The sequence below is a fragment of the Suncus etruscus genome, chromosome 1 (genome assembly GCF_024139225.1).
Source record: "Suncus etruscus isolate mSunEtr1 chromosome 1, mSunEtr1.pri.cur, whole genome shotgun sequence".
NCBI lineage: Eukaryota > Metazoa > Chordata > Mammalia > Eulipotyphla > Soricidae > Suncus > Suncus etruscus.
Window position 1 is genome coordinate 158,386,869 of NC_064848.1, and position 19,052 is coordinate 158,405,920.

Sequence of the window (19,052 nt, forward strand, 5' to 3'; positions counted from 1 at the left end):
CTTGTATGGCTGGACCTGTTTGCTTCTGTAGCACATCTTCTATGTGGCTGGCCCCAATGAGTAGCCTTATGTGTCAGGCATGCTCGGCTCCCCACCCGGAAGCACACCCACCAATGGCCTATCCTTGGGAGAAAGTGAGTGTTCAGGTGTGAAGTCTGTTCAAGGGGAAGAGGGAGGCAGTGCAGGGGACCAGGGTCCTCTCAAGTATGCAGCAGGATGCAAAGAGGCTGATGGTGCTGTGAGAAGATTGATACACGCTCAGGCCCTGTCCGCCCCTACCTGGCCCTGGAGCGTGATCTCTCTGCTGGCAGTGGGGAAGACCTCAAGGAGGGAGCCCTGTGCCCACCCCAACATAGTAGCTTGATGCTTCCTGCACCTGCAGTCATCCATACCACCTGCCACCCTGGTTCTTGGGGAAGCTGATTTTGTTCCCCTGGTGTAATGATGGTAAAAAGCTAAGGGGACAGTCGGAGAAGAATTTGGTGAACTCGCCCTTCCTTTCACCTCCATTCACCCTGCATCCTAAAGCCCTTCCAGAGTGTCAGCCAGTTGCCCCTCGGGCCTGCACAGATACCTCATCTGCCTGCCCCCCCCACCCCCGAGCCATGGGGGTCACCCAAACTAGTGCCGAATGACTATGTCCAGATTGGTGATGATGGGTGTTGTTGCTGTTGTTTTGTTGTTTGTGAATGCTGTGACGCTGTGTGCCCGATAGGGCAGCCTCGGCCAGCCTTTCCTTGGGCATCTTCCCTCTGAGAACTGTCAGGACCCTATCTGTCCTCGCCCTATGGGACTGCCTGCCCCTCCCCTCCCTTGCCCTTCCAGCCTGGGGGACACGCGTGCACACACACACACATCTTACCTCTCATGCGTGTTTTACTTTTTGATGTTTAGAGTGGCTCACTGGCTGGGAATCTTTACCTCGGGGAGAGGGGGGAGCTTAGTTCCAGAGGAGGGGGGAGGCAAAGAAGGGCAGGGAATACCTGGAGAGGAATTGAGGGTCACCATAACCCTTGCTCTCTCTAGGAACAGCTTCTCCCCCCATCCCAGGGTCCCACCCCTGTCCCCCAAAGAGGTGGCCCTTGTTTACAGTGAGGACTCGGTCACTGTGTCTCCGTTTCCTGAAATATAAACCGTAGTGACCCCAGACTGTAGAGATTTTTATGTGTTTGGATACATCTGCTGTGTGGGAAAAATACTACAAAAACCCTAATTTTGTACATATTGTATTTTTACTATTGAACTGTATTCTAGTGGCTGTTCATGCTCCAAGACTTTAGGTATTGAGACATGAATACTACCCATGTAATAAGCACTTGCCTGGAATAAAATATAAAACTGAAATAAACCTGCACTGAAACCTGAGCAGGAGCTGCCAGCCTGCAGCATCTGGGTCATTTTGTTGCAAAGGCTGCCCACTGAGACCTTTGTGGAAAGGCCTCAGGCAAGAAATCACAGGATCCTGCCCTTCTGAAGAAGTGGGGTAGAGGAATTGGCTTCAAGCAGCTTACAGTGGGCCATTCTAGAAAGTCTTGGGACCTCTCAATTCTAATCACAATGTTCAATCCTGAGAACTACAGTTCTCTTCCTTATTTTTATTTTATTTTATTTTATTTTTGGTTTTTGGGCCATACCCGGTAACGCTCAGAGGTTACTCCTGGCTATGCACTCAGAAGTCGCTCCTGGCAAGGGGGACCATATGGGACGCTGGGGAATCAAACCGAGGTCCGTCCTAGGCTAGCACTGGCAAGGCAGACACCTTACCTCTATCGCCACTGCGCCGGCCCCCTCTTCCTTATTCTTTTGCAATACTTTATACTTCCTCAATCCATTCTTACAAACACTATCTTGTTTCATCTTAGTAGCAGTGAGGTAAATAAACCAAGAACTAGCCCCTTCTGTCAGATAAGCAAATTTGGGGTGACTGAGTTAGACTAGTGAGGTCACACCTAGCCTGGGTTCTGTGGAACTAGCCAGATCTCAACTCAAGCCAGGACTCGAGGTAGAGTCCTGGCTATAATGAACAAATTGTGCCCTATTCTGGGGCTTTTTATAAGATTGGGTTACTGAGAGAAAATTCCAATGGGAATGGTCATGGGGAACTTCCTTGAAAATGTGTTGAAGGATATCTTGAGAGGATGTGTCACTGGATTGAGAACATGTCAAAGATGAATGGGGTTGTGGGGGTCCTTTTTGGGAGGAAGGGGAATTAATGTTAAAAAGTCACATTCTAAGCTTTTTGTACCTGAAACAATTCTGGTTTTATATAATCTTTCCACAGTTTAAGTGAAGAGACCCCTTTGACAGGCAGTCTCAGGCAGTAAGTATGAAGCAAGGAAAGCTGTCCAGAATATTTATCTGGGTCTAGTTAGAAACTGGTTGTAGAACTATAAAAGCCTGTGTCACCCCACATCTCTCTCTCTCTCTCTCTCTCTCTCTCTCTCTCTCTCTCTCTCTCTCTCTCTCTCACACACACACACACACACACACACACACACATCCAAGGTTTTGAGAGTGACAGTACAGCGAGGAGGGCGTCTGCCTTGCACGCAACTGACCCTGGTTCAATTCCCAGCATTCTGTATGGTTCCAAGCCAGACAGGAGTAATTCCTGAGTGTAAAACCAGGCAGTAATGAGGCCGGAGAGATAGCATGGAGGTAAGGTGTTTGCCTTTCATGCAGGAGGTCATCGGTTCGAATCCTGGCGTCCCATATGGTCCCCCGTGCCTGCCAGGAGCAATTTCTGAGTGTGGAGCCAGGAATAACCCCTGAGCACTGCCGGGTGTGAACCAAAAACCACCAAAAAAAAAAAGGAATTGGTGTGGGTGAAATGGAGCAAGCAGCCTTTTATATTGTTTTGGGTCACACCCTGCAATGCTCAGCATTACTGCCTGGTTTTGTTTTTGTTTTTGTTTGTTTGTTTGTTTTGGTGGTTTTAGGGTCACACCCTGCAGTGCTCAGGGGTTATTCCTGGCTCCACGCTCAGAAATTGCTCCTGGCAGGCACGGGGGACCATATGGGACACCAGGATTCGAACCGATGACCTCCTGCATGAAAGGCAAACACCTTACCTCCATGCTATCTCTCCGGCCCCAACCAGTCCCCATGTTTTTAGTGTCTACTTGCTGGATCGCCCAAGAAATGGTACTACCTATCAATAACTTAGATATGCACTCTGCAGTGCCAGATTAAAGAAAGGCCAGACATGTGACCCCACCCTACCCGCTTTTGCAGCACCTTAACAGCGCTGGGCCCGGAGAGATAGCACAGTGGCATTTGCCTTGCAAGCAGCCAATCCAGGACCAAAGGTGGTTGGTTCGAATCCCGGTGTCCCATATGGTCCCCCGTGCCTGCCAGGAGCTATTTCTGAGCAGACAGCCAGGAGTAACCCCTGAGCACGGCCGGGTGTGGCCCAAAAACCAAAAAAAAAAAAAAAACCAGCGCTCTTTCACTTGTGAGATTCTGGCTCCCTCTACTGGTAGCTTCAAGAAGAGGCTGATCACTTCCACATTCTAGAATTCTGGCCTAGATTTAGGATGTTAGGACTTCTGAGCTCCCATGTGTGTTAGCATTGTCCTCAACACTGGGGCCCAAGATGAAGACTGCTGGTAGTGATGAACCAGATACACCTGAAGTCTATCAATTTATTTAAAGGATAGGCAAATACCCTCCCCATACTTAAAGGTCACTCAAAAGATCAGATGAAGCCTGCAAGAGAAAGGCCACGGTCAGAATGAAAACAAAAATGTCAAGATCTAGGTGCTTCTGTTTGCAAGCTCCTGCTCTATAGGAAAGGGAGTTTTACTCCGAAAATTGGAGGTTTCCCTGAGATGCTATTAACAATGCTCTGCCTGCTTCCCACTCCTATCCATACACATTGCCCTCAGCCAACCATTTGAGGCAGCTAGGATCCCTCTAGTCCTAGAAGCCCAGATGTAAACTGAGCAGTTCCCACACCTCTAGGCTAGAGCAGGGAAGGAATGAAAGGAGTTTATAGAGGAACTGTTGAATTAAATAATTAAAGAATGATGGTGGTATTGAACTCACTCACAGGCAGGCATCAGGAAGCATCAGCTTTATTCATGCCCTATTCACCACATGTGTGTGGCCTACTCATAACCTTTCAAGCACTAGTTATTCTTGGCCCTGCATCTTAACTCCTTTCAGCCATCTTCCTTTGACCTCCATGTTGGTCAAAGATCAAAAGAGGTAAAGACCCTAAAGCCAGAGAGCCCAGCAGGGCAAAAGGGCCGAATCCCCTGGGTCAAAGGCTTATCTACCTTTTCCAAGACCCCTCCCAGGAATGGGTGGGGTCTTGCAGGTAAGGTCAAGTTACCTAGGAAATATGGGTGGGGGATGAGGCTTCAAGGAACCACACTTTTAGTTTTATCTAGGGACTTTGGTGAACTTTCAAGCAGAGAAAATTCTGATTGCTCTGGGTAGTGCCATAATTTAGGGGAAAGTTCTTCCCTTGGGAGACTAATATTCCCTGATCCCAGAGATTCCTGTATCAGCTGATTCCCTTGTTTGGACAGCTCTAATGTCCAGAAAGCCAGTGTCCCCTGTACCAAACCCATGCTGATGACCCTATCACCTCTACATAGAGCATGGTAACAGGCAGAGGCCTCTGGGATGAAGTAAGGCAAGAAACTGCTGCTATAACTAGGTTGTTTCCATACTCCAGTGGATTTGACCCCTCCTAACACTCCTTCCATATCTCAGCCTTAAACAAGAAATCTCAAAGACAATGCTCAGGGGACAGAAGTCAAAGGTCTTTCCCTACTGGCTGGAAAGGCCAGGAAGTGTCACAGAATCCTAGAAAAGCTGCATCTTGGATGGGAAAAGGCTAGGGCTGCTGCTTAAGTCAAGGTCCCTGGAAAGGCACCTAGTACTTGGGGTCTGGCTGTCAGCCTCCCCCAACCAGCCCACAGCTGAGGCGATCTATTTGCTGGTGCAACTAAAATAATTCGGCAATGTGCAGTTACCACTGTCCAGCCCACAAATAGCCCCTGGAGCCTCAAGCATTGTCAAATACTGTTGTTTATTGATTTGTTACAATGAAGAGTATAGTTTCTGAGCCAAAAAAAACATACAAATTTTCTCACAAAACCACTGAGTCACTAAGGCAGGCACACAAGGGCCACCAAACTTGATGGAGACCCAAAGACACACAAAGGTCGGCAATGGGAATGGGGCAGACTGGTTCCCAAAGAGGCCGTGCAGTATCCAGGGGTAGGGGGTGAGGTGGGGAGGCTGTGCTGGATATAGAAGGGCTGCTCAGCCCTTTTTCCGGTTTCTCAGATGCAGGGAGTCTCGAGACCTTAGTGGCAGAGTGGCCTCACCCAGGGACCTAGCCTGCACATAACAGGAAGAAGTGGAGATGATGGAGCAATGCTTCATGGCAAGGAGTCAGGAGCCAGGCCCTCCTAGCAGCCCTCTGACAGAGCTCCTCTAAGGGGAGTTTATAACCTTCTTGATACCCTAAGCCTAGGGGGAAAGTGAGGTCTTGCTCCTTGCTAGGGCAAAAACAGGAGGCCTCAGCCCCACTGATCAACAGATGCCTTGAAAGCTGTCTCCCAGTTTTGAGACTGTCCCTGAGAGGAGGTCAAGTGAGACGAGTACTAATTTCCTACCCAATCACCCTGAGATTCCTTGGTAGGAACAGGGATTCCACTGCATTCCAGGGTCATCCCGCTGCTGAAGCATCACCTCTGTTGTCAGGGATGCATCTATGCATGAAGCAAGAACAGGGTGATGAGTGAGACTAATACTTGGGGGTGTACTGGATGGTCTGGAGCAGTGCAAGAGCCAAAGGCAGTTGGCAGTGCTGCTGGGTGGGCTGTTCTCTCCCAGGACCAACATTTCAATGTCCCTTTGTCTCAAAGAGCCCAGAGATAGCTTCAGTCTGAGCCAGGACAAAATCCTGAAACTGAAGCCACCTGGGTGCCCTGACTGGATCAGGTTCACTCATATAATAGGGACTCTCGTATGAGGGAACAAGAGTCCCACCATCTACCTCATCCTTGTCAAAATGGGGCCCAGCAACTACAGCCCTTCTACCTCCAGGGGGATCTCACACTGACCAGGGAGAGACCACAGGGAACAGTCCAAGTTGAGGCTGCAGGTGGCAGTGGGACTAGTTCAGGTCTTTCAGAGCTGCTCTCTAAGGACAACCCAGACACACCTTAACCCTGGCCTGATCCAAGCATTTTGGATTGGGGTTTTTTTGTTTGTTTGTTTGTTTTTGGGCCACACCCGGTGATGCTCAGGGGTTACTTCTGGCTATGTGCTCAGAAATCGCTCCTGTCTTGGGGGACCATATGGGACACTGGGGGATTGAACCACGGTCCGTCCTAGGTTAACTCGTGCAAGGCAGTCAGTCGCCTTACCATTAGCGCCACCACTCCAGCCTCTCTGGATTGTTTTTGTTTTGGAGCCACAATCGAAGATGGCTCAGGGCTTACTCCTGGCTCTGTGCTCAAAGATTGCTCCTGGCAGTGTTCAGGGAACCATATGGGATGCCAGGGATCAAACCCAGGCTGGCTGCGTGCAAGGCAAGCACACTAACCTTTATCACCATCACTCAGGCCAACTGAGGGCATTTTGGCCCAATCTGCTTTGCAAGGCTAGCACTGCAGGAGTCAAACCCCAGGCTCTCAGCACTTTGTTATGAACACATTTGGGCAGGCATGATTGGCTGGGAGCTGGGGTAATCTTGGCTGCAACCCTCAGCACCTTTCTGCAGGGCCTAGGGACCTGGATCTCAGACTCTGGCTGGCTGCCACCTCTTGGTTACAGCTCTCATTTGTTCTCTATCAGCATCTGCACCTTCTGCACAAGGTCCCGGGCAATCCTCAGGATCTCCTGGGCATCATGACGCTCGGCCCGTTCTAGGGAAAACAAGGATAAATGTGGGTGCTGGAACAGAAGCAGTGACTGGAGAGGAGCCTTGTGCTGCCCACCCTGCTCTGTTTATAACTGCTAAGCTCCTGACACCTGCTAACAGGAAAGGGACTCAGTATTCCCTCAGTCCCTCCAGCCCAACCCAGAGGGGAGGCCCCCAGAACCTTTCTGGGGCAACCAAAATGGCTAGAACAGTTCCTACCATTGAAGAACTTGATGATGTCAGTGAAGTCCATGTTGTTGTCACGGATAATCTCACGATAGGCTTCCACCAGGGCCAGGGCAATGAACAGGACAAAGTGCTCTGATGAGATGTGCTGAGCTGCCCAGATCACCTCCCACACAGCAAACACATCCTCATACAGCAGCTCTAAGATAATAAAGGGCTTGGCTTAGCCTGGCTGCTAACAGGCCTCCAAATGAACCACAGGTGCAGAGAGCCAAAGTCCTAGGATTCTTCATTACACATATCCCAGTCTGAAGGGTGTGGGAGTTAGCCTCAGGCCAAGCCCCTGCCTTTTTCTGTCATTGTAATCCCTGTATGCAGGTGTCCAGCAGACACTATACCTGTACTTTTTTTTTTATCATATTTTGTTTTGATTTGGCTTTGGACCACATTTTATGGTGCACAGGGCTCTATACTCAGGGAGCATTATAGGGTTTAAGGGGGAAATACCTGGTGCTGGGAAGTGCCTGTAAGGCAAGAAATTGACTCCACTATACTATATCTCTGGCCTGTACTCTTGTTAGCTAAAGCAGTCATTTAGGAGCCAGAGAGATAGTGCAGAGCAAATCAAGGCCAGAACAATAGTACAGCAGGTAGGGCACTTGTGCACTGTTGAACAAGGTTTATTCCCTGGTACCCCATATCGTAAAAAGCCAGAATAAGCCCTGAGCACTAGTTATGCTCTTCCCCCAAGCAAATAAAGTACAGTTAGGGTTGAGTGAGAACCACTGTTTGAAGTATCCCCCACGGGACCCAGCTCACCATTCAGCTTGCCTCTTACCTCTCTTAAAATCCAGCAGAAACCAGCGGTAACAGAAGTAGAAGTGGGTGTAGTCTCCATTCTGATGCATTAGTTCAAACAACTCTGAATCAAGGATCTGATATGTGGAAACAGGAAGTCAAACTGACTCAGGCTGACTACCCTGACCACATAAGCCCAAGCCCCCTTAACCTAACAGCTGTGTCCCCTAATTTGTCTCAGGGATATACTCTTCATAGAACAATATGAGTTTCCAGATATTTGACTGCATCAGCCTACTCTTTAACAGAATGTTCATGGACACAGTATCCATATTCTGACAATCCTGCTCAATTTATAATATTGAGAATACTTTTTTTTTTTTTTTTTTTTTTTTGGTTTTTGGGTCACACCCAGGAGCATTCAGGGGTTACTCCTAGCTCTATACTCAGAAATCGCTCCTGGCAGGCTCGGAGAATCATATGGGATGCCGGGATTTGAACCACCGACCTTATGCAAGAAAGGCAAATGCCTTACCTCCATGCTATCTCTCCGGCCCCGAGAATACTTTTAAATGGAAAAAAATTAAACATATGTAAAGGATATTTTGGGTCTTTTTGTTTTTGTTTTTGGGGGCAACAACCTGGTGGTGTTCAGGGGTTACTTCTGGCTCATTGCTCAGAAATCACTCCTGGCAGACTCAGAGGACCATATGGGATGACAGGGATTAAACCTGGGTCAGGCAAGGCAAATAAATGCCCTACCTACTGTGCTGTCACTCTAGTCCAGGGGTCTCAAACTCCTGGCCCGCAGGCCGTTTGTGGCCCTCCGTACAACATTTTGTGGTCCGCGGCCGGCCTTCAAATATCGCAGTATTCGCAATTATTCATTTACCGAATAATCGCAATAAAAATTGCATTAGTAAGAAAAAAATTGCAGGGGCCGGGCGGTGGCGCTAGAGGTAAGGTGCCTGCTTTGCCTGCGCTAGCCTTGGACGGACCGCGGTTCGATCCCCCGGCGTCCCATATGGTCCCCCGAGCCAGGAGCAACTTCTGAGAGCATAGCCAGAAGTAACCCCTGAGCGTTACCGGGTGTGGCCCAAAAAAAAAAAAAAAAAAAAAAAAAAAAAAGAAAAAAATTGCATTAAACATTCGCATACCCCAAGCAGTTCCGTTCGGGGCATGCAAATGTTTAATGCGAGTTTTTGTGATTTTTTTTCTTACTAATGCGATTTTTATTACAAATATTCGGTAAGCTAAATCCCTTATGCAGCCCTGCCTCACCCCAACTTTGCCTCCTGCGGCCCCCAGGTAAATTGAGTTTGAGACCCCTGCTCTAGTCCCAGTAAAGGACATTTTGGAATGCTCCCTATTCCCCCGTAGATAATGGACAAGCCCAATGATATCCACGCACATGGCCACATGCTCACAGGCAGCGCTCACCTGGATGAGGGATCGCATGTTGGCAAAGTGGGTATCCATGGCACCCCCATTAGGGAAGTTCTGGCTCATCCTCTTCATGAGATGGCTGAAACAGCTATAGGCCAGCTGATCTGAGGGGAAACAGAAGTGAGGCAGTAGGGCAGGAGATAGCAATACTTTACTTTACAGGGGCCATCCTATGGCTTAGAGGACATGACTGGTGTTCAGTCCCACCCCTCCAACCTAATGGTTCTTCTATTTGGCTTTGGACTATATCTGGCAGTGAGCAGGAGCTACTCCTAGCTTAGTTCTCAGGGTGCTCTCAGTTGTGCCCAGCAACTGAGCTAGGGCTCCCATATACAAAGCATGCTGTACCTGGAACCATTTCCTCACTCCCTAGTGGTTTATTTTATTTTTTAAAATTTATTGATTGTTTCTGGGCCACACCCAGTGGTGGCGGTGGTACTCAGAGGTTACTCCTAGCTCTTCACCCAGAAATCACCCCTGGCAGGCCAGGGGCTCACATGGGATGCTGGGAATCAAACCGGGTCCCTCCCACATCAGCTGCATGCAAGGCAAACACCCCACTGCTGTGCTCTCTCTCAGCCCTCCCTTTTTTTAACTTTAACTTTTTTAATTGATTGATTGATTGATGTGTAGTGATTTCTATCAGCCCATTCCTAATTCTATTCTGGAAAAACCTCCCAGTCTATCCCTCACCATTATCCAGAATGACCAGGAGAGGTGCCAACAGGTCACACATGCCCTGTACATAGCCCATGTCCAAGTGCTCCCACACGTAGCTGGAATGACAGGAACAGAGTTACAGGGTATGTACCAGCCCTCCCCCTGAGACACTGGGGAGACCATACTTGAGAATCATTACCCCTTTATATATATGTATATTTTAATATAATTAAATATGTATATATTTAATCATATTTAATGTACTCATATTTAATTATATTAAATTATAAATATATTTATATTTTAAATTATAAATATATATTAAATTATATTATATAATTTAATTATGTTAGATATAATATTTATATTACATATTTAATTTTATATGCATACATTTAATTATATTGGTGCAAGGGAAGCCCCAGGAAAATCATCTAAGGTTTTCTGAAGAGTATGGTAGGACCCAAGTCTGGAAATCCTTCAGGAATCAAGAACAGTGAGGTGAGATGCATTAGAAAAAGTAGCATTCCTGATCCATGAACAGAAAAGGGGCAATCCCTGCCTCCCCCAAACCCTGCCCACAGTAGCACCTGCACATGATGTCTCTGAGCCGTTCAAGGTTGGGGGATGTGAAGTACCAGTAGTTCCGGTCACAGCGCTGTACATCCTTGTCTATTCGGTGCAGATTTAAGGCCACAGTGTCCAGTAATTCTATCTGAAAGAGTGGAGAGCCCTCAGGGATGAGCTGGAAATCAGAACAGTCAGAGTACCCTCCCCCCACCTTCCAGCCCACCCGCCTGTCCCCAAGCCTTGAGATGTCAGGGATGTCCACATACAGTGTAGGCAGCAGCACATACAGCCGCAAGCTCCTCTGCAGCTTCCAGCTCGCTGGCTCTCGAGGCCTTCTGGGTAGGATCTTGGGGCTCAGAGAAACTGTGGGTTGCAGGGCCTGAGACATCAGGCTCCCCACCAACATACTCCTCCTCAAAGCCCACACTCTGTCCCTCATCTATGCTTGACTGGATGCCTGAGGCCATGGAGTAATTGCGTGAGGATGGCAGTCCAGAGTCTGGAGAATCAAACTCGACTGACTGCTGCTGTTCTATCACAGCAGTATTCAGGATGCCCACTCCTGGGTCCTGCTCAGGGTCCACTCTGGTATCTTCAGAGCCCAGGGGCTTGGGAGGCTCAAGGTCATCCACAGAGATGAATACCTGGTGGGGGTGAACAAACAGGGGGTCACACCTGCATTCTGGCATCTTATCTCTTCCTCCTTTCTACGGGTCAGATCTGAGAAAGGAGAATTCTTGTCATATTCCCTATTTTCTCACCATGGTGCTTGCCTTACATGTCGCCAACCCAGGTTTGATTCCAAGGTATCCGATATAACTCCCTGAGCACTACCAGGAATGATCCTTGGATGCAGAGCCAGCAGTAAGTCCTGAACACAGATCCTCTCCCACATACAAAAATTAGGGAAAAGAAAAAGTATGAAGCACAAGGCAGCAGGGGCTGGAGCTGTTCGATCCCCGACATCCCATATGGTTCCCCAAGCCCACCAGGAATAATTCCTGAGTGCAGAGCCATGAGTAACTCCTGTGACAGCCAGATGAAGCAAAAAAAAAAAAAATCAAAAGCCAAAGTTTTAGGTCATGGGAACCCAATGAGGCTGGAACCTCAGGAGCCATTATGAACTGAGTATGAACTGAGTGTCTTCCTGGGGCAGGAGAGTTCCTGTGGCTAGGTGTGGAGGCAGAGCCTCAGAAAGTATCTAGAAAAACAAATTATTTACTTTTATATTAAATGTTCAGCAGAAGGAAGGAAATTCCATTAGCAAATACAAATTAGTTATATTCATTTCAAATAAGATGAATAAAGGATGATCTCTGGCATCTGAGCACCACTGTATATGTACCCCCCAAAAAAAATAACCTTGGGGTTGATTAGTATAGGGATAAGGTGCTTGCCTTGTGGAAAGCTAACCCTAGTTTGATTCCTTGTACCACTTATGGTCCCTTATCACCAAGAGTTACATCTGAGCACAGAGCCAGGAATATAGCTCCTGAATACTGCTGGGTATGAAGCCAAATTCCATCCCCTAGAAAAATAAAAGATGAGGAAAGGAAATAAAAAAGGAAACATTCTACTTATTGGAAATTGTTCAGACCCATAGAAAAGTCCAGGGAAAGTAAGACTCTACTTTTTCTATTTCTTTTTTTTTATTTTGGGGTTTTTTTGTCTTTGTTTTTGGGCCACACCCAGTGATGCTCAGGGGTTACTCCTGGCTATGCACTCAGAAATCGACCCTGGTTTGAGGGACCATATGGGACACCAGGGATCGAATCATGATCCATTCTAGGTTAGCGTATGCAAGGCAAACGCCCTAACAACTGCACCACTGCTCCGGCCCCTACTTTTTCTATTTGGACAAAGTAGAGAAAGGAAAATTAGTTTTCACTTTGAACAAAATATAGGAAATATTTGTTGCTGAGTTAATATCAGAGAAGGCTGTGAGTCTGAGGGAATTCAGAGCTCAGCATAATGCTGGAGAAGGAGGCTTCTATCATATATTACCTAAGCAACTAGGTACTGGTATCAACTTAAGATTTCATAAATGTCTTGGGCTGGAGAGACAGCACAGCAAGTAGGGCATTTACTTGAATGCATGCAGCCAACTTGGGTTCTATCCCTGGCACCCCAGATGGTCCCCCGAGTGTGTCAGGAGTGATTTCTGAGCGCAGAGCCAGGAGTAATCCCTGAGTACTGATGAGTGTGGCTTAAAAACAACAACAAAATGATTACATAAATCTCAAGGCCAGAGAAAAAGGAAATTGGTTCTTGAAATGGGAATTAAAAGCATGGGGCCAGAGAGATGGTACAGGAGGTAAGGCACAGTTGTCTTTTTTTTTTTTTTTTGGTTTTTGGGCCACACCCGGCCGTGCTCAGGGGTTTCTCCTGGCTGTCTGCTCAGAAATAGCTCCTGGCAGGCACGGGGGACCATATGGGACACCGGGATTCGAACCAACCACCTTTGGTCCTGGATTGGCTGCTTGCAAGGCAAACGCCACTGTACTATCTCTCCAGGCCCTGGCACAGTTGTCTTATATGTGACAGACTGGGGTTCAATCTCAGGCATCCTAATATGATCCCATGAGCACTACCAGGAGTGATTCCTGAGTGCAAAGTCAGGAGTAACACCTGAGCAATGCCATGTGCGGTTACCTCCCCGTAAAAAGGAGCGATTCCTGAGTGTAGAGCCTGAAGTAAGCCCTGAGCACACTGAATATGTCACCCAACTCATCCCAAAACAAAGGGATTAAAAACAAAGAAAGGAAATATATCCTAGTAATTAAAGTTATTTAAATCTTGTGGCAACTTGAATTTCCTGTTAGTAAGGATTTAATAAAGTAACAAGAATATACATTAATGTGGCAATTTCACAGCAAAAACAAAGATTATAAATATCCTTACGGGGCAGAGGTTAGGGATAAGCAGAGAAGATAGAGAGGGTGGAGATAGTGTAAATAAATGCTGAATGCATTTTTGGCATGTGGGAGACAGTGGTTTGATCCCCAAGTACCTCATACTTCAGGTCCTTTGAGCACCACCACAAAAATTGCTTATAAATAAATGAGAGTATACTTAAAACTGACAGGGGAGAATTACTCCCAGGGGGATTAGGGACCATGCAATGCTAGGAATACAACCCAACCTGAGGCTCCCACACATAAAGCATGTGCTACAACCTTTCAAGCACTCTCCAGACCCCAGCTGAAACTTCTTTTTTTTTTTTTTGGTTTTTGGGCCACACCCGGTGGTGCTCAGGGGTTACTCCTGGCTGTCTGCTCAGAAATAGCTCCTGGCAGGCACGGGGGACCATATGGGACACCAGGATTCGAACCAACCACCTTTGGTCCTGGATCGACTGCTTGCAAGGCAAACACCGCTGTGCTATCTCTCCGGGTCAGCTGAAACTTCTTAGCCTAGTTGAACCTAATGGCCTTAGTTTGGGACTTGCTATTGACTGAAGGCAAGAAGTGTGACTCTAGTGGGCCCGGAGAGATAGCACAGCGGCGTTTGCCTTGCAAGCAGCCAATCCAAGACCAAAGGTGGTTGGTTCGAATCCCAGTGTCCCATATGGTCCCCCATGCCTGCCAGGAGCTATTTCTGAGCAGACAGCCAGGAGAAACCCCTGAGCACCGACGGATGTGGCCCAAAAACCAAAAAAAAAAAAGTGTGACTCTAGGAAAAAGCTATAGGCTCTGAGATGAGCATTTTTAGTTCTCCTTGCTGGTAAATACTTATGGAACCTTCTACTCTAAGTACTTCCCTAGTCACTGTCCAACAGCTGTTGATGAAGTTTTTTTTGTTGTTGTTTTGTTGTTTTTGAACCATACCCAACAGTGCTCAGGAGTTACTCCTGGCTCTGAACTAAAATATTATTCCTAAGCATATTTACCTTTATTGTATCTGTCATTAGCTTCAATAGAAAGGCCCCTAAAATTCTTTTGAATGTTAAAGCATTTTGTTTTAATAAAATATTTAATTATGGGGCCTGAGAGCACAGCAGTAGGCTGTTTGCCTAGCACTCGGCTGACTCAGGATGGATGCAGGTTTGAATCCCAGCATTCCATATGTCCCCCAAGCCTGCCAGAAGCGATTTCTGAGCACAGATCCAGGAGTAACCCTTGAGCATCACCAGATGTGACCCAAAAACAAACAAACAAACAAAAATTAGTGTTAAGTGTGAATGTACCCTGTTGCTAAGCCCCAGCAAGCAAACATCTTAGTAGGGTTTAAGCCCCAATAAAATTGCAATATTGCACATGTCTTTTTGTTTGTTTTTGGGCCACACCTGTTGATGCACAGGGGTTACTCCTGGTTTGGGGGACCATATGGGACACCAGGGGATCGAATTGCAGTCTGTCCTAGGTTAGCACATGCAAGGCAAACACCCTACCGCTTGCATCACTGCTCTGGCCCTGCACATGTCTTAATGAAGTTTGAAAGTTTAGTAAACTGTATATTTACATTAAAAAATAAACTACTCCTGCAGGCTTAGGGGATCATATGGGATGCCAAGGATTGAACCTGGGTTGGCCATGAGCAAGGCAAATACCCTACCCACTGTGCTATCATTACAGTCCCTACTGATGAAGTTCTATATCTAGGATGATAATAGCATTGTGAAGAATCACTGAGATGGTAAGTCACTCATCTTGTCATAGGACTAGAAGATTGGAGCTATAGTACAGATATTAGGGCACTTGCCTTGTACTTGGCCCACTTAAGTTCAATTCCCAATACCACATATTTCCAAGACCCATCAGAAGTGTCCTTGAGCCAGGAATAAGCCTTGAGTAACACCAGATTACCCCTACCCCCCAAAAAATGCAATGCATTATCTTACTTTACTTTTTAAAAACCCAGACAGATAGGTAGCAAAGGAATAATCATTCCATTTTCCAGTGAAAGAAAATGAGGCACAGACACATTAAGTCATTCTCCCAAAGCTCTACTGCAGCAAGAACTGAGGTCGAGCAGGGCTCCCATGAATAAAATGCTGATGACTCCCCTCACCCAGGCCCTCCCAGATCCCACCTAGCTCACATCATTGCTGATAGTGGAATCTCGATGGATGAGGCGCTGCACATGGCTGTCAATACTGCTGCCTGAGGAGAACTTGGTGAGTGTGGTTGGATGAGCCTCCCGCTCCCGATGCCGCACAGCCATTTCACAGGCCTTCCACTCTGTCAATACCCGCTGGTACCTTGCTGCCACTGCTATATCCACCTGTGCTCAAATCACATAGAATCCATGGGTAGGAAGTATATTCCAGGCTCCTCTGCGAGAGCCAAGACAGCTAGAGAGTAGGGTTAAGTTTCAAAGTGAGAGAGACTGCTAGGCTCAATTTTTCTGCCTCATTTCTTTCTGGTTGGAAGGAAGCTGAGGTTTCCAGGCCCCTTCTCTGTGGTCCCCTGAGTCTACTCCTATGGGAACAAGTTACTCTTTTTTTTTTTTTTTGTTTTTGGGCCACACCAGGCAGTGCTCAGGGGTCACTCCTAGCTGTCTGCTCAGAAATAGCTCCTGGCAGGCACGGGGGACCATATGGGACACTGGGATTCGAACCAACCACCTTTGGTCCTGGATCGGCTGCTTGCAAGGCAAACGCCGCTGTGCTATCTCTCCAGGCCCAAAGGAACAAGTTACTCTTTTTTTTGGAACAAGTTACTCTTACCTGCTCCATTTCCTTCTTAGTCATGCCAAACTTGTAGTGGCCAAGCAGAAAGGGCCAAACGTCCTTGCGAATCTCATGTTCCACACCACCATAGTACACCTGCCGCAACAATTCCAGCTCTTTATAATTCTGATGAAGCCAAAAAACAAAGAATGTGTGACCTCTGTGATCACTGTAGGTTTTTGAGTGACTTCATCCAGTGGAAAGGTGGGGCCAAGTCCAACTGCCAAAAGCCATGAAAACTCTGCTTTGAGGTGATTGTGTTCTTCCCACCCCAGATCACAGCTATATGAGGGTCATTTCAACTCTCCTTCATTCTAGTGCAGGAAACTAGATTTCTACAGAGTTGCAGAAATTTGTCCTAAACTGAAACAGAACGAAACTCATCCTCTTCCCATGGGCACCATAGATTTAGTTAGCTGAGATTCTTTTTTTTTTTTTTGGTTTTTGGGCCACACCTGGCGCTGCTCAGGGGTTACTCCTGGCTGTCTGCTCAGAAATAGCTCCTGGCAGGCACGGGGGACCATATGGGACACCGGGATTCGAACCAACCACCTTTGGTCCTGAATCGGCTGCTTGCTAGGCAAACGCCGCTGTGCTATCTCTCCGGGCCCGTTAGCTGAGATTCTAACATGATTAGGGCTACTTCAGTGCCACTATCAAGCCTATCAAGCTGTCCGCTTACTACCTTTTTTGGGGGGGAGGATACCCTAGCTGTGCTTGGGAGCCATCATGACTATATCCAGAGATGTTTGAGGGGTTATGTGGTACAAGAGACTAAACTCTAGGCTTCGTTTTTACAAATCATATATATGCTGCAGCCCTTTGAGCTCTATCCTCTGACCCACCATATATATTTGTACTATGATAGCTACTCCTGGAGAAGGCTGTAATCAGTGTCTCCAGCCTCAATTCCTGCTCCTCCAAATCTGCATTTGTATTTGTTTGAGGGCCACATTCAGCAATGCTTGGTGCTCAGGGGGCCATGTGGAAGCCAGTGATGGAACCCAGGAACCCAGGCTTCCTGCATGCAAAGCATGCACTTCAGCCCGCTGAGCTTGTTCTCTGGCCCACCTTTTCATCTTTCTGGTACTTGCTCCACACGTCCTTGGTGAGGCCTCCGGAGGCCCCTGGGGGGCGTGCAGGTGGGATGATGTTGTGATGCACCAGTGCTGACAGGTGGGTCCGTACTGTGGATAGGTGGCGGCAGTATGCCAGCCCTGTGGGGGTCAGGGTCAGGGGAGCAAGTTCTGTGACCACTGTGCCTGCCCCTTCCCCCACCCTTCCCATCTCAGCCCACACTCACAGCCATAGAAGGCCCGGGAAACAATCTGCCTCTTCATGGTCTCACACAGTAGCCTGAGGGGCAACCTGTGGGGACAACCTGACTCAGCAGGGATAGGGCTGTGCCCCTCCAGGAGAGGAGAATGAGGAGAACATTCTGCTGTGGAAGGCAGGTCTTGTGCTCCCTCCCCTGTGGCCACACAGGCAGAACTGCTTTGGGTCCAGCCTGGCTCCCAACCACCCAAAGACCTCAGACAACTAACTTTATTTCATGTTAGTGAAATAACATGTTAGTGAAATGACTTTCCTCATGGAAAGTGAAGAGAAATATCTCAGGGTGATCAGGAATACAGGTTTAAAAATAAACAAATGAAAGGGTAAAGAAGCAGGTCAAAGAAAGCTCTCAGAAAAGCATCAAGTGCTGGTTGCCGAAGGGTGCTTACACAAATATCATAAACATATACATCCTGGCACATGGTAGGTACCTAGGTGTTTGTTGTATTTCCCCAGATATAAAATCTAATAGCAGGATATTCACATGAGAAGAGAAACTTAAAGGAGATAAGCACCTACTATATGACACCTACTATATGTGAGGCACCCAGATGGCCCTCTCTTTGTGAATCAAGTAGTATTATTCCCATTTTACAGATGAAACAGCTAAGGATCTAAAACTTAGTTAAGTTGCCAAAATCATATGGGCAGAAATTCAAACCTAGGCATGTCCAATTACTGATTGCCTGTTTAAGTAAGACAGCCTCTAAGGAAAAAATTATGCATGCAAATAGGCCCACAGGGAGCTGAAGCATCAGGCCCTGCCCACTCACCGGTCAGGGACACAGTTGCAGTGGCTAGGTGTTGCATATGGGGAGCTACTTGTGGAACAGGAGAGGCAGGAGGAGCCCTGAGTGCACAAGGGCTCCAGGTTCCATGATGGTAGGCCAGGTCCAAAGCCTTGCATCTCGATCATGTCACCAGCATCTAAGGGCAAGAAGGGGATAGAGTCAGGGTTGGAAGGCATCCACTCCAATGCATCATGCATGCCCAACTCTGTGCCCAGAGCTGCAGCATTAAGTTACCCATGAGTCGGAAACCAGAGGGATGGTTCCTGCCTGGTCCAGAGCCCATAGATAGAAATGGTAGAAAGAGAGGACACCTGACACTTGCCAGCCTCCATTTAGTCTTTCTGCATGTGATAAAATACATTGAGCCATGGATGAATATGACTGTTTTCTTCAGTTTGTTCTCAACAGTGGAATAAACATCCACTTTTCTAAAATGAAGAGAAAGAAAGAGAAAGATCAACAAAAGCCTGAGCTCTCTAACATGCTGCCAGCAAGTATGGCCTTTGAGGATTCACCTTGGTCCTCTTGGACCAACAAGATTTATAGGAAGGTGCTTGGAAGGTTACAAACCTTCCTATGCCAGGAAATCTCCACTGATCAAAGTCCCTGAGGATCTCTGGGTCACCTTTCCAGATCCACAGACCTCCCACAAAAGTTGTAGACTTCCCCACTAGTGATTAAAGAACCCTGCCCAGGTCAGGTGCTCCTG

General features: G+C 47.4%; 1 protein-coding gene across 2 annotated transcripts in view; it reads right to left on the reverse strand.

Moving 5' to 3' along the window:
* Positions 1 to 6,383: 6,383 nt before the first annotated feature.
* SGSM2 (small G protein signaling modulator 2) overlaps positions 6,384 to 19,052 on the reverse strand; it is a 49,216-nt gene continuing 36,547 nt past the window's right edge. For both annotated transcript variants that reach the window (XM_049782114.1, XM_049782107.1), the window contains 12 exons: positions 18,326 to 18,479; positions 17,521 to 17,585; positions 17,289 to 17,434; positions 16,215 to 16,343; positions 15,587 to 15,769; positions 10,813 to 11,190; positions 10,567 to 10,691; positions 10,010 to 10,092; positions 9,311 to 9,420; positions 7,911 to 8,007; positions 7,106 to 7,273; positions 6,384 to 6,890 (listed from right to left, as the gene is read on the reverse strand). In XM_049782114.1, coding sequence (XP_049638071.1) covers positions 6,802 to 6,890; positions 7,106 to 7,273; positions 7,911 to 8,007; positions 9,311 to 9,420; positions 10,010 to 10,092; positions 10,567 to 10,691; positions 10,813 to 11,190; positions 15,587 to 15,769; positions 16,215 to 16,343; positions 17,289 to 17,434; positions 17,521 to 17,585; positions 18,326 to 18,479 — 1,727 coding nt within the window. In that variant the 3' untranslated portion in view covers positions 6,384 to 6,801. The remainder of the gene's footprint in view (positions 6,891 to 7,105; positions 7,274 to 7,910; positions 8,008 to 9,310; positions 9,421 to 10,009; positions 10,093 to 10,566; positions 10,692 to 10,812; positions 11,191 to 15,586; positions 15,770 to 16,214; positions 16,344 to 17,288; positions 17,435 to 17,520; positions 17,586 to 18,325; positions 18,480 to 19,052) is intronic.